Source organism: Pteropus medius, unplaced genomic scaffold (assembly GCF_902729225.1).
Source record: "Pteropus medius unplaced genomic scaffold, Ma_sr-lr_union100, whole genome shotgun sequence".
NCBI lineage: Eukaryota > Metazoa > Chordata > Mammalia > Chiroptera > Pteropodidae > Pteropus > Pteropus medius.
The window spans coordinates 12053219-12066700 of NW_024345601.1; the positions used below are offsets into that span (position 1 = coordinate 12053219).

General features: G+C 36.6%; 1 protein-coding gene across 1 annotated transcript in view; it reads right to left on the minus strand.

Moving 5' to 3' along the window:
• Positions 1 to 4021: 4021 nt before the first annotated feature.
• The window catches only part of PLCB1 (phospholipase C beta 1), a 411190-nt gene continuing 401729 nt past the window's right edge, over positions 4022 to 13482 (minus strand). The window contains 1 exon segment of the mRNA XM_039874578.1: positions 4022 to 7318. Within this exon segment, the coding sequence (XP_039730512.1) occupies positions 7091 to 7318 (228 nt within the window). The 3' untranslated portion in view covers positions 4022 to 7090.

Genomic DNA, 13482 nt, shown 5'->3' on the forward strand with positions numbered 1-13482 from the left:
ATCTCAGTGTGTTCAAGCCACACTTATGAGGCTTATTTTGTACCCTATTTTTAGGAGGAAGAGAGAAATCTGGGAAAATAAACAAATATTTGACATTTAGTAAAAAAATAAGCAAATGACTTTTTGGATTAATATAGAAAATAACCAGCACCATTTTCCAAACAACCTCCAGCTATCCAGTGGCCTGTGAAGAATGATAATTGAGAGAGCCTTATTAAGACAGAGTTGTGGGGTAGACAGGCACAAAAGTGACTGGAGGACAAAAGTCAAAAAAGGGGACCTAGATTTTAAAATAAATATCCACCCAATTAAAAAATGAGCAAAAGATTTGAATAGACATTTCTCCAAAGAAGATATATGTATGGTCAATATACACAACATCATTAGTCATTAGGGAAATGCAAGTCAAAACCACAGTGATATACTATTTCACATCCACTAGGATGGTTATAATCAAAAAGATGAAAACAAGTGTTGGCAAGGATGTGGAGAAATTGGAAACTTCATATGTTGCTGGGAATGGTGTAGCCACTTTGGAAAATGATTTAGCAGTTCCTTAAAAAGTTAAACATAGAGTTATCATATGACACAGCAATTTCACCCTTAGGTAGGTACCCAAGAGAACTGAAAGCATATTTCTATGCAACAATTTGTACATGAGTGTTTATTGAAGCATTATTCATAATAGTCAAAAAGTGGAAACAACCCAAATGTCTATCATGTGATGAATGAATAAATAAAATGTGTATACAATGGCATATTATTTAACCATTAAAAGGAATAAAGTACTGATATGTGCTACAACATGGAGAAACTTTAAAAATTTTAAGCTAAGTGAAAGAAGCCAGATGCAAAAGACCGCATATTGTATCAATCTAATCATATAAAATGCCCAGAATAGGCAAACCCACAGAGACAGAAAATAGATTAATGGTGTCCAGTGGTTGAAGAGAGGATGTGAGAAAAAGAGAAATGGGAAGCAATGGCTAACGAGCATGGGGTTTGTTTCGGGGGGATGAAAATGTTCTGGAACTAGAGAGTGGTGATTGATGACCAACTTTTGAATGTACTAAAAACACCTGAAATGTGTACTTTAGAAAGGATGAACTTTATATATGCGAATTATAGTTTAACAAAATTGATATTAAAAAACATGCAGAATGCTTAAAGAAACAGCTGGACTGTGCATGGATGCCAGGGGCAAGAATGGCTGCTGAGTTCTCTTTTGTGGGCAAGAAGAATACCCCTGGGATTCCCTTAAATTTCTCCACCTATGTTCCGGAACCTAATATTTGGGATTGGCCTATTTTTGTTCCTCGCTAGCTGTTTTGTGTTTTGGGGTTGTGCCATAAGTGAAAAGCAAAGGATGTGGATCCTGTGTGATCCAGCCTTACTATTAATTTTTGCCACCTTATGGGGTTCTAAACAATACTGTATCTTTGAGTTATTATTTTGATATCAATTGTTTATTTTTATCTCCTTTAGGACTAACGGTTAGGTGAGCAAATAATAGCATTAATAGCTAGATGAGCCAACAAATTTATTCACCATAAATGCAATATTTATTGAGTGATTACATTATGGTAGATTTGGGGATTCAGTGGTTAACGAGACATGACATCTGGTATTAAAAGTGTCAGTGGGGGATGTTTCTAAGTAAGAGGGCCATTACATTAGGGTTGGCAGGTACTCTATACGTGGAATAAAGTATAAGGTATTTGGTGCAGTGATTGCATTAGTGGCAACCATTAGACTACAGTGTGTCTGTATCCTTTTTTCTATAATATTGCATTGTCCTTTTATTCTTTATCGAGGCTGGTCTTATGACTTACTTTCACCATTAGACTGTGGTGGAGGTAATGGTGTGCCAATTCTGAGTTTTGATTTCACGAGGCCTGGAACACTTTTGCTTGTTCTCCGGATCCTGTCTCTGACATGTGGAAACCCATGCTAGCCTGCTGGAGGGTGAGAAATCATATAGAGCAGAGCCAAGTCAGTCCAGTTATTCCAGCCAAGGCCCCAGACACTTGAAAGAGTCCAGCCACAATCAGCCACCAGCGAACTCATAGCTGACTGCAGATGTATAGATGAGTCCAGCTGAGATCAGCCCAGCAGAGCCATCTACCTATCTATAAACTCTCAACCAACAGAAAATGATTGTTTATGACACTAAGTGTTGGCAGTGTTTGTTATGCAGCAATAGATAACTGATAAGATGCAATGGGAACACAGGTGAGGAGGAGCTTGGGTGAGACTAAGAAGGCTTCCTAGAAGAAGTGACATTTATGCTATAGATATGAATAAGCGTTAGCTAGGGAAAAAAAGAATCTGAGTGTGTGTGTATGTTTTGGGGAGGGATTCACGGAAAAGAGAAACAAAAAGTAAGGGTCTAAGTAGTTTAAAGAATACTATTTAAAAGCCCAGGAGGCAAGATTACTCATATGGCTGGAGTATGATGTGAGAGAGGAGGACTAAGACATTAAGCTATAGAGTTATGCAGGAACAAATCACGTAAAATATCAAACATTTATAAAGGGGTTTAGATAGTATCCTGAGGACAGTTGAGGTCAATTAAAGACTTTTAATCCCATTTTTGCTTATGTATGATCAGTCTAGCTATGGTGTGGGGACCTGGTTACATGGTTTAGAACTAGAGGTATGGAAACCATTTAGAAAAACCTTGGTAGGTAGAAGGGGATGGTGGCCTGAACTTGGGCACTAGCAAAGAGGAAATAAACAAATCTGAGGGCTCTCACAGTGTCAGAATTGGCCCAACTTGGTGATTTCTTGGAAAAGGGTTGAGAGAGAGGGATCTATCAAGGATGATGCCAATGTTTTGGCTTGAGCAACTGAACGATATTGTTTTATTGTTATTATTGTTATTGATATAGAAAACAAAGTAAATTGAGTGTAACTACAAATTCAGATTGTTGCACACTGTATATGGCAGACTGTATTTTCCAAAGATGGTCATGCCTATATATTTATTCCATCCCTTATATTTTCAGTGTGACCAACACTCTTCCTAAGGTGTGGTGGCAACTATGTTTGTTCCCTCTCCTTGAATCTGGGAAGGGGCTTGTGACAGCACCGATGAATGGGGTCCAGCATAAGTGATAGTATGCAACTTAAAGGCTTGGTCATAAAAATTTTGACACAGCTCCTGCCTGACTTTCTCTCAGAAAGCTCACCCTTGGAATCCAGCCACCATATTGTGAGAAAGCTCCAGCCATGTGCAGAGGATACATGTGGGTGTTCCAGCCAAAGCCCCAACTGTCTCTCAGCTGACAAGTCATCAACCATCAGATATGTGGATAAACTAGTTTTCAGAAGATTCCAGTCTCCAGCCTTCTAATCTTCCAACTGAGGCCCCAGACATTGTGGAGTAAAGAACATGCCATCTCTGTTTTGCCCTGTCTGAATTCTTGATTCACAAAGACTATGAGAGATAAGAGATACTTCTTATTGCTTTAAGCCACTAGGTTCTGCAGTAATGTGTAATGTAGCAATAGATAGCTAATGCACTACATTTGATGTGCCTATGGGACATTCTCATAACTCACACATATATTCCTTTTTTTAAAATCAATGTTACAGATTATTTTTCATCTGTTTTATAAGAAAGCTTACATCAAGTACTCTGTCCGCTTTTGTCACTTCCACTATTTGTCATGAAACCTTTGACTGTTTTGCCTTCCTTAGCTTTGGTCAAGGAAGGAAGGAAGGGAGGAAGGGAGAAAGAAAGGGAGGATCTATAGGGAAGTAACAGGCAAATGCAATACCACTCTTGGAGAGAGGTGATAAAATGACAGAATAATGACAGCTGTACCCACTGGCACAAGCATTGCAGCATCTCGAATTCCTGCACAGGCACAGATGTGCAGGAATATAATGTGGGCATGTAATGTAATGTAGGGATGTAATGCTCACATTACATCTCTAAAGACTGGCATTATGCTTGCTCCTGCCATCTTGCCCATCAAAAGAAGGTTGGCCCTGACACCAAGAAATAACAGCTGGGTTGTGTTAAGAAATTTTTATTGTTTCCTTTGGATTTGTGATGAAAGCACATAAAATTACAAGTGGAAGAAACATCATGCCACAAAATTGCATAGAATTATTACAAAAATGTGAATTATGCATTTTAAATAATTTGAGATAGAAGAACCAAAATATGTACATTTTAAGAGCTTCAAATACTTTGTCCTATTGTTTTCTTTTGAAAAGGCAAAAGTCACAATGTCCAATCCATCACAAACAATATTTATACAGTGCACAAGCACAACATTAAATTCAAAGTAATGCAAGCAATGGCCCTTTCTTTCAGAGTTATTTAATGGCTGCTTATCTATTACAGGAGTATTAATTAATGTATGGTGATATTGAAATGTTGAAATGAAATGTTAAAAACCAAAAAACATATGGCATTTCATTAGAACTTTGAAAACTGGTTTACACGGCCAAAACCACGCTATTCTCAGTAGTGTAAAGGTATCAGAGGGGCACGGTCTAATTTAATACACAGCTCTACTCTCTATTATAGGAAAATCACGGTACAGACTTTCACACATTCAACAAAGAACAAGGCAAATACATAAAGGCACAAAACTGCACATCATATAGACCCCTTGTCTTTATCTTAGTCTATTTCAAGTAATATTAATATTATTAAATGATATTATCACTGTAGTAGTTTCAATGATGCAAGATGGACAGTGTTACACACTACCCCACAACTGCAAAAAGTGTCATTGTACAGATATAAAAATGTGATTACAGTAAATGGCCAAATACAAACGTATTGTAAAATGACTAGAGTTACTAAGATAATGAAATCCAACTACCAAAACAGCTTTGCGTAAGTCAAGGTTATTCAATCTTAGTCTATTTCTGGACTGAAATGTGATATTCTGCAATCATCATCATTGTGTTTGGTTATGAATGCTATTATTAGTTCATTCTTCTGCAATTTTAGACGGTCTGTAATTTTGTTTACAAAAATGCAGCATTCGATTTTGACCATTCTTGTTTCCTTATGATTAATGCCTTTCTTTCAAAGTGCAAAAGTAGAATGATTTACAAAAGATTTCTCTTTCATTTGAAGTTAAGTTTTATTAAGTGTCTAATTAACACCCCACATCCTTCCGGTCAAAATACTATCATCATCTCCAAAGAGGATGGAATTTTTCTCCCTGTCTCAATAAGTTTTTTTTTTTTTTTTTAAATCAAACACTCTTTCCTAATGTTTGCACTAAGCCTTCATTTTGACTAAAACTTAATTGTGATCCTTAGTTATTGCTTAAAGTTAAATAAAATAATCTCCATAAAAATATTAAATTCTGGAAACATAGTTTTCAGGACACAACTGGTTTTTGCATTTAAAATGTTTTGCTAAGCTACAATCAGACAGGTTTCTTTTAAAGTAAAATAAACTGTGAGCATCTTTGCTTTAGGGTTTCAACTTCAATGTTCTTTGTGTTACTCTCTAAACTATATCTTCCTCTACATAATTATTCTCTCTTACTTAAGACCTTTCAGTAATGTTTTGATCAGTTTTCGCATGATATAATTTGTTTTTCTTATGCCATCTAACATAGGAACTTAACAAAAATACACAGTTCAGTGAATTAAATGTACATAGTAAATATATAATGAAAGATTTTTTTTGTTAGAATAAAATTATTGAAATCTCTCAGACTTTAAATTATGGAAGATACTAATAAATTTCCATATTTCTGTTCTATATATTTTTATATATTCTGATTATTAAAACAAGCTTAAAATCCAGTTATTGGTCCTGCAAAATATATATCAAATTCATATTCTAAGATCTAAATCTACCTCTACTTGCATCAATGACTCCATCAATTGTTTCTTAGCATATCAATATAATTTATCCACAAAATCTAGATGTTTGACCATTTTCTTCTATATCCATTTATCCGCAAATTTGGTTTTAAGTCTTGTGGAAGAGTTTTGGGTCATTGTCAATTAAGAAACACACATCTACACTCGAATGAATGTGTGTGTGTGCGTGTGTGTGTGTATAGTGTATGTGTCTGTATTTATATGGGTGAATGTGTACATATATACATGAAGATAATATATATCACTTATATGTGGGTCTGTGTATTTTCTAGATAAATACTCAATCTTTATCTCTATATTAAAATAAATGAACCATAAAAAATGTCAGACAGAAAAATAACCACTGGAACCTGTTTACTCTGATTGAATCTCTGCTCAACATACATCAGCTGAACTATTTTTATTCAACTGAACAGACTCTTTGTAGTTATTTACTCACTTCAGGCCAACAATCAGTGAATACCCAGACTTTGAGTACAAATAGTCAGCTCAGATAGCCCACTGCCTGGAAGTGTGTGGCCAGCTTTCTCATGCAGTCAAATGTACAAACCATATTGCTAAGTCTGAGAAGGGCAAGGATCAGATCAAGTGATTTTTTTTTCAAGAAAGAAAACCAGCTTATTTGAATCACTATGGTATCTGACAAAACCATGTTGGCAACAAATACACTGATGCCTCTATGATAAATAAATTAGCAGACTGCAAGCCACCAGTGCTTGCAAAGCAAAGAACGAAATAATCTAATATGCACGTTAACTTGAAGATATGGTAGTTGAGGGGCAGGTAGGAAAAAAAATGTTCAAAGTTGGCTGTTCAATAATGTTAAGTAGTGATATGCATTTCTCAAACTATTTCTATTACTTTAAAATACTTTACACCAGAGCTTCAAATAAAAACATGAGCTTGATTTTCTTCAAAGAAGACATAGTTCTTCATTTAATGGTCCATGGAGCCTGGAAGTTGCCTGCTTTGAATTTACTACCAGAAAGAAAACAAAAATCCCACATACATGCACTCTCTACTAGTAGACCTGCAGTAGTTTCCACATCACACATGAAGCCTAGGCATGAGGACGTTGTCCTTCTGGAATTCTCCTTTTGGTATGGATTTTAGGCTAAGGGATGCTTCTCAGGAAGATGCTCTGGGCAGTGATCTTTGTAATAAGAGAAAATCTGATGGAACTTGAGAGGCCATGAGTATTCTGAAGGCCTAACAGGAACAATCACAGAGGAGTATCAAACTCTCTTCCTGGGTGGTCCCCTTCCAGCTCCTCACTGGAGGGAGGCCTGTGGTTCAGTTTTCCAGGCTCTGAGGTCAAGGAGGAAGGGGCAGAACTGTGATTACTGTCCTCACTGATCTTCCCCTTCATGGCTTCCTGCACAAACTCCAAAATCTCCAGAGGCAGTCTTTTGAACTTATCTTGGTACTCTTGCTCTAGCTCCACCTGCAGCTGGAAGACATCAAGAGAGGAGGAGGATTTAATGTCACTTAGGTTTCTATAACCACCCATGTAGGAACTTCTTGAAAGATATGTACAAAGATGGGGGAGGAATAATTTAATTTTAGCATCATTCACTGATTGCCTATAGAGAAGATGTAAAACAGAGTTTAGTTGGTCATGTCATTTGTCCGTAGCTGAAAGTCAAGTTCAGGTTATGTGTGGCAGAATCGAGCTAAAGACCTGCAATAATATAAATAAATATAGATATAATATACATGGAGAATATGAATGAGAGAGAGAGACGGGTCTTTTGAAAAAATGTATAGAAGTAACGTGATTTGAAGTTCTTAAACATAGGGGTTGGAAGCTACTTATAGCTGGGAGTGCCTAGGTCAGTCCTGAATTGAGGTGGGGAGAACGAAGAAGCTGACAGGAGTGGACCGAGGATCAAGGCGGGGCTTGGTGAAGTGTCGCTTCACACAGGGGCTGGAAAACCACATTTCTAAAGAGGAGCTGAATGCATTTTCACAAACCAAATATACTCATATAACCAACTTTAACTTCTATTTTGACTTCTTTTATCACCTCTTAATTTTGATTTTTTATTCTAATTTTTATTCATTTCATAAACTGTTTTAGCTAAGCTGTAAACTTTAAATGTATTTGTTTAATGCTCTGGAGAATTCTTGGACATTTAAAAGTCACAGAACCTTTTCTTCAAATGCAGACTTACATGGTGGCCCTACTCCTAAAGCAGTAAAAGCTGGAGTCCTCAGAGAAGTGGGCTGAGGGTCGGGGCTGGTGGTGGATGCTGCCTCCTGGGAAGCTTTGCAGTGCTGATCCCAATCAAAACCCAGAATTTAAAATAAAATTCTCTTTGCTTACTGAATGGTAAGCAAGAAGCATAATCTTAGAAATGATGTGTGAGACTAAGTACTTTTTTTCTTCTTAGGAGCACTGAGGTAGCTTTTCTTAAGATAAGTCTTTAAAACCTTTAAATGATTTCTTTTCATGCTTCTCAAACTTTATATTCTAGGATCTTGATTTTTGATTCTGATTCAGGAAATCTGGGTGGGGCCCAAGATCTTACATTTCTCAGGGCTCACAGGTGATGCCAAAGCTGCTGATCCACTTTGGACACTCTGATTATCTTCCTGTCCTGGCTGTATGCTGAGCTCCCAATTCTACTTTTTGTCTTGATCCTGGCTATATGTTCTTCCTCTGGAGATTCAATGAAGTTTCTAGTGCTTGCCCTGATCCCTAGACCATCTGGGGTGAAGACAGTGCTCAAGGCATCTGCCCCTTGGAGTCTTGACCGCCTCCGCTCATCCCATTCTGGCGAGTGCCTGCAGCCTGAGAAATCCCCTAGTTCAATTCCTTTGTGCTTTTACTTCTATTCCAGAGAAATTGTGCCAAAGCTTGGTTATTTCATATAGATCCATAATCCCTTATCTGCAATTCTAAAATCCCTAAGTTCTGAAATATAGAAGATTTTTGTAAATTTTTGGCAAATTCATTGGCATTAACTAATATAAGGTTATTTATAATCCTTATTTATTCCACTTCATATCCATGAATATCCATGCATGGTACTGTAGACATTAATTTATATAATTATGAGGGTATTATAATTGTAATACCATGGGATATTGTGCCTATGGTACATATATCATGTTACCTTTCCAAAATCAGAAAAATTATAAATTCTGAAAAACAACCCCGGAGTCTCAGGTAATGGATTGTGGAACTATTTGAATGACTTTTTTTTTTTTTTAATACATCAAAAATTCCTGATAAAAATAGCTTGGTTGGCCTAAGTATTAAAACTCATCTACTCTCCCAAAACATAAAATGCGGGTGTTAATGAATATGTTGTACTGGCACATGAACACTACTAAGCCAAGAAGGAAACACACAATGAGGGGGTATCCATGAGGCCCTGATGGAGCAAAGGCAACTTTATACACAGCCCTACCCTCATCGTGGGGAGCCAGGCGAATCCCTAAGGCATCAAACACAGCAAGACAATGGCCAATTCTTTCCCAGGTGTCTCAACAATTTAGAAGGCTTTTACATGGTCACTCTTTGCACCAGTGAACTCTCAGACTGGTGTTTGATAGTTTGCAGTAACTATTATCTGGACCTCATCATCAATTTGCCTCAATTTTAATTCAGCAACATATACAGTTAAAATGTTTTGTTTCTAAAGAATATAGGGAAAGGGAGAAAAGCACGAGGCCCTGGCTTTAGGGAATATCAGATTGCAGTTTTCACTTAGGTTAGACTGGGGCACCTTCAGCTATAGATATATTGTACCTGACCTAGAAGTTAATTTCTCTTGGGTCATTGCTGGACAAGATTCCATGGTGCTTGATAATACTATTTCCTTTTATATATAAATATTATACGTATAGTATATATTTTATATATATATATTTCTCACTACATATATATAGTGAGAAAATGCCGAATACGTTAACATTTTCTAATAATTTTTAATAATCTAATTTTAATCATTACAATTCTGTACCCAGTTCTGATGTGTGTTTTCCCCCAACACCACCAAACAATTCTCTGCAACTCTAGCTAGGTATCATATAACTGAACTCCATTCTGACACTGTCTACCTGGAGATAGCATCAGATCCCACAGGTTAAGGGTTCAGTCCTATAAGACAGCCCCCTAGCCCCCACCACCACTTCAAATGCCAATCAAAAGTCCAGATTGTCACCTCTATTTTTTGACTGACTGGCTATAGTTTGGAGGTTCTAATGACCACCTCCCCTCCGCCTTCACCTCCCCACCCCCACACATTGGGCTTGATTAATTTGCTAGAGTGGTTTATAGGACTCAGAGAAACACTTCACTTACTAGATCACTGATTTATCATAAAAGGGTATAAACCAGGAACGGCCAGATGGAAGAGATACATAGGACAACGTATAGGGAAAGGGCACAGAGCTGCCAAGCCCTGTTGGGTTTTTAAGGAGGTTCCATTGCGTATCATGATCAATATAATTAATTGGTTATTGAACTCAGTCTCCAGCCTCTCACCACTCCCTGGAGGGCCAAGGGCAGAGAATGAAAGTTTCAATCCTCTAATTATATGGTTGGTTCCCATAGCAACCAGCCACCATCCTTAGGTGCTTTCCAAAAGTCACTTTATTAATATAAAAAAGACACTCTTATTGTCTCAGCACTTAGGAAATTCCAAGAATTTTAGAAGCTCTGTGCCTGGAACTGGGACTAAGACCAAATTATTCCTTATTATAAATCACAATAACAATATAATACTAAGAATTAATAATAATTATTAACCATAATTAATAATAATCACAATAACAATAATTTAATTTTAATAATTATTTTAAATAATTTTTAATAATTTATCCAGTTATGGCTAAATTATAATTTAGTGGACTCTTCCTTTTATCATGGGTTAGTAATAGATGTTATATATTCTAAACTATTTTAATAAATTAAAATAATTTAATTTATTAACCAAATTAATATATATTAAATGTCATATTTCACTCTTTTAAAAAAGTCATTCATTATTAATGAATTATTACAAATTGCACGTATTATTAAATTTAAAATCAGAGTTTTCTTTTTATTTATTTTTCCTTCTTATAAACGGAATACTTGCTCATTGTAAGAAAACATGAAAAGTATACAGAGTAAAGTCTGGCTCTGTTCCCAAAAAGCCCATCTATCAGGATTTTATGGCTATTCCAGCCGAAGGGTTGCAAACGTAGGGGGAAAAGGCAAATCATGGAAATAAGAGAAGCAGATTGTGTACAAGGAAGTAGGATTGGTGGGGAGGGCATGCTCTCTCTGAAGGGAGGGGGTGCCTGAAACTCAGCAGTAGCTGAGGCCTGACAGATTTTTGTTTTTCAAGAAAAATGAGGAATCCAAAGTTTCATGTAAGATCTCCTGATGTTTTAAATTGTTAGCAATCAATTCACTCCACACTCATGGGTCCTATTGGGCTTGAAGAGAGCATTTAACTTCTCTCCTAGCAGATTTAAATAAGGCTTAGATCTGAGGACTCAAGAGATCAGGTCTAGCTGTGGAATTTCAATTTGGATCCCTCTTAACTTTCCTTCTCCACAATCCTAAACTTCAGATGGTCCTCCACTGGACACCAGAGCCTGCTCTTGATCATCTCTTTGCTGAGGTTTAGGGCCATCTCATTTAACTGCCACATTCTGGTTCATGTACCCAAACTTGTGTTGAGTGTCTATTCTGTACAGCTCAAGTTCCGTAAGCATGGTAGCTAGATTGCACAAATGACAGCAATTCTTTACCCTTCTTGTAGTCATGGCCTTTGCAATTCCTCCAATCAAAGAGTGGAGTGTATTTTTTATCTCCTTGAATCTGGAGAGGCCTTGTGATTTACTTTGTCCAGTAGGATGTGCCAGGGTGACAGATACGGTTGTGAGCCTAGACCCCAGAAGGCTATGTATGCTTCTGCTATTCCTGTTGGAAGCTTACTCAGGCATCACGTAAAGAATTGCAGGCTAGCCTGCTGGAGGAGACACCTGACCCAGTTATACGCCCTCTATCACCTCAACTACCAGACACGAAAGTGAGGCTATTACAAGCCAGCCAGCTAACTAACCCGTGAGCTAAACACAGGCTAGCACAAGGCTACTAAGGTCTGCTGAGCCTGGTCCAGACCAGAAGAAATGCCTAGTCCAGTTCATAGACTCATGAGCTTAGTAAATGCCCATTGTTTTATGCCACTGAGTTCTGTGGTTGTTCTTAAGCAGCATATTGTGGCAATAACTGACTGATATAGTAGAAGAATTCAAAGGCTTGCCATATATGGTCCGGCCTCATAGAAGACTCATAATTTAATTCAGCTGGCCCCATCTTTTCATTGCTGTGGTCTCAAAACACATTCTTGAGAGAAAATCACATAGGACAAATAGATCTACATGAGAAATTTGATTTTGTAGGATATTACTTGGAGTTTTTTTAAATTAGCACACATGAACTTGCTTAATCTTAAATTTATAAGATATATTTTTAGAAAGTGGACCAAAAAAGGGAAGAACATGGTCGAATTTAATCTCTAATTTTTAAAGCAGATTGTTATATTTATAGTCAGATATTAATAAATAAAATCATTGCCAGGGTTTATTTTATTATAGGCTGAGTTCTCCAATTTGACTAGCAAGACTCAATTTCTAAATTTCTTAGTTAACTTGATTTTCAAAAGATGTTGCCTCCTCATTGCTTCTGTGAATTCTGTTGGATAAGAAGGGAAAGACAATGCACTCAAGTTCAAGTGTGTTCAGCCGTGCCTGCCTTTATTGTCAAAGATTTTTGCAGTTGGCATGCTATTCTGCTTCTGACATTTTTTCAGCTGCCTTAGAAATAAAGCAAGGATTTGATTTAGTTAAGCAAGGTTTTTAGATGTATAAATAAAAGCGAAGGTGAAGAAAGCAAAGTTAATCATGAAGGGTAGTTTACAAATGGGAAAAAAAGAGAACATCTTAGGATAATGTAAATGTGGCATAAATGTAAAGCTAAGGCAGTTTACTGAGTTAGTAAAGAGATATAATCAAAGTCAATTTTCTAAGGAAACAAATTTCTTAGTTAATTATAAGCTACAGTGGGATAACAAAGACAGAACTGCTAAAACTTAAAAAAAAAAAAAGCTATAGAGAATGCACAGACAGATATTTAGGAAGATTTTTCACGATCTGACTTCAGGTCCAACTCAAGTCATTTTGTCCGATGAAGTATATTAAAGACCTTAAAATAAAACAAAAAGCAATAAAAATCTTAGGAGAAAATGAGGCGAATAATTGTATAATCCCGGGGTACAGAGACCTTCTTAAGCTAGACAGAAAAAACATAATTTATAAAGGAAAATTTTATTTGGTATACTTACCTAAATGAAAATAATCTCTTTTGGTGAAAAAAATGGGCAACACCCAAGCAATTCATAGGAGAAGAAACACAAATATCCAATATATATATATGAGAAGATACTTAGTCTCTTTAACGACCAGGGACATGCAATAGCACAACACCTTTCTAAGGGACATTATATTGGTAAAAAATATATTTTTTAAAAAAAGGGCAATAATGAGAAACCGACATTTTAAAGCATTAGGCAATAATCTGATAATGTCTGTAAGACGGAAACCACACATGTT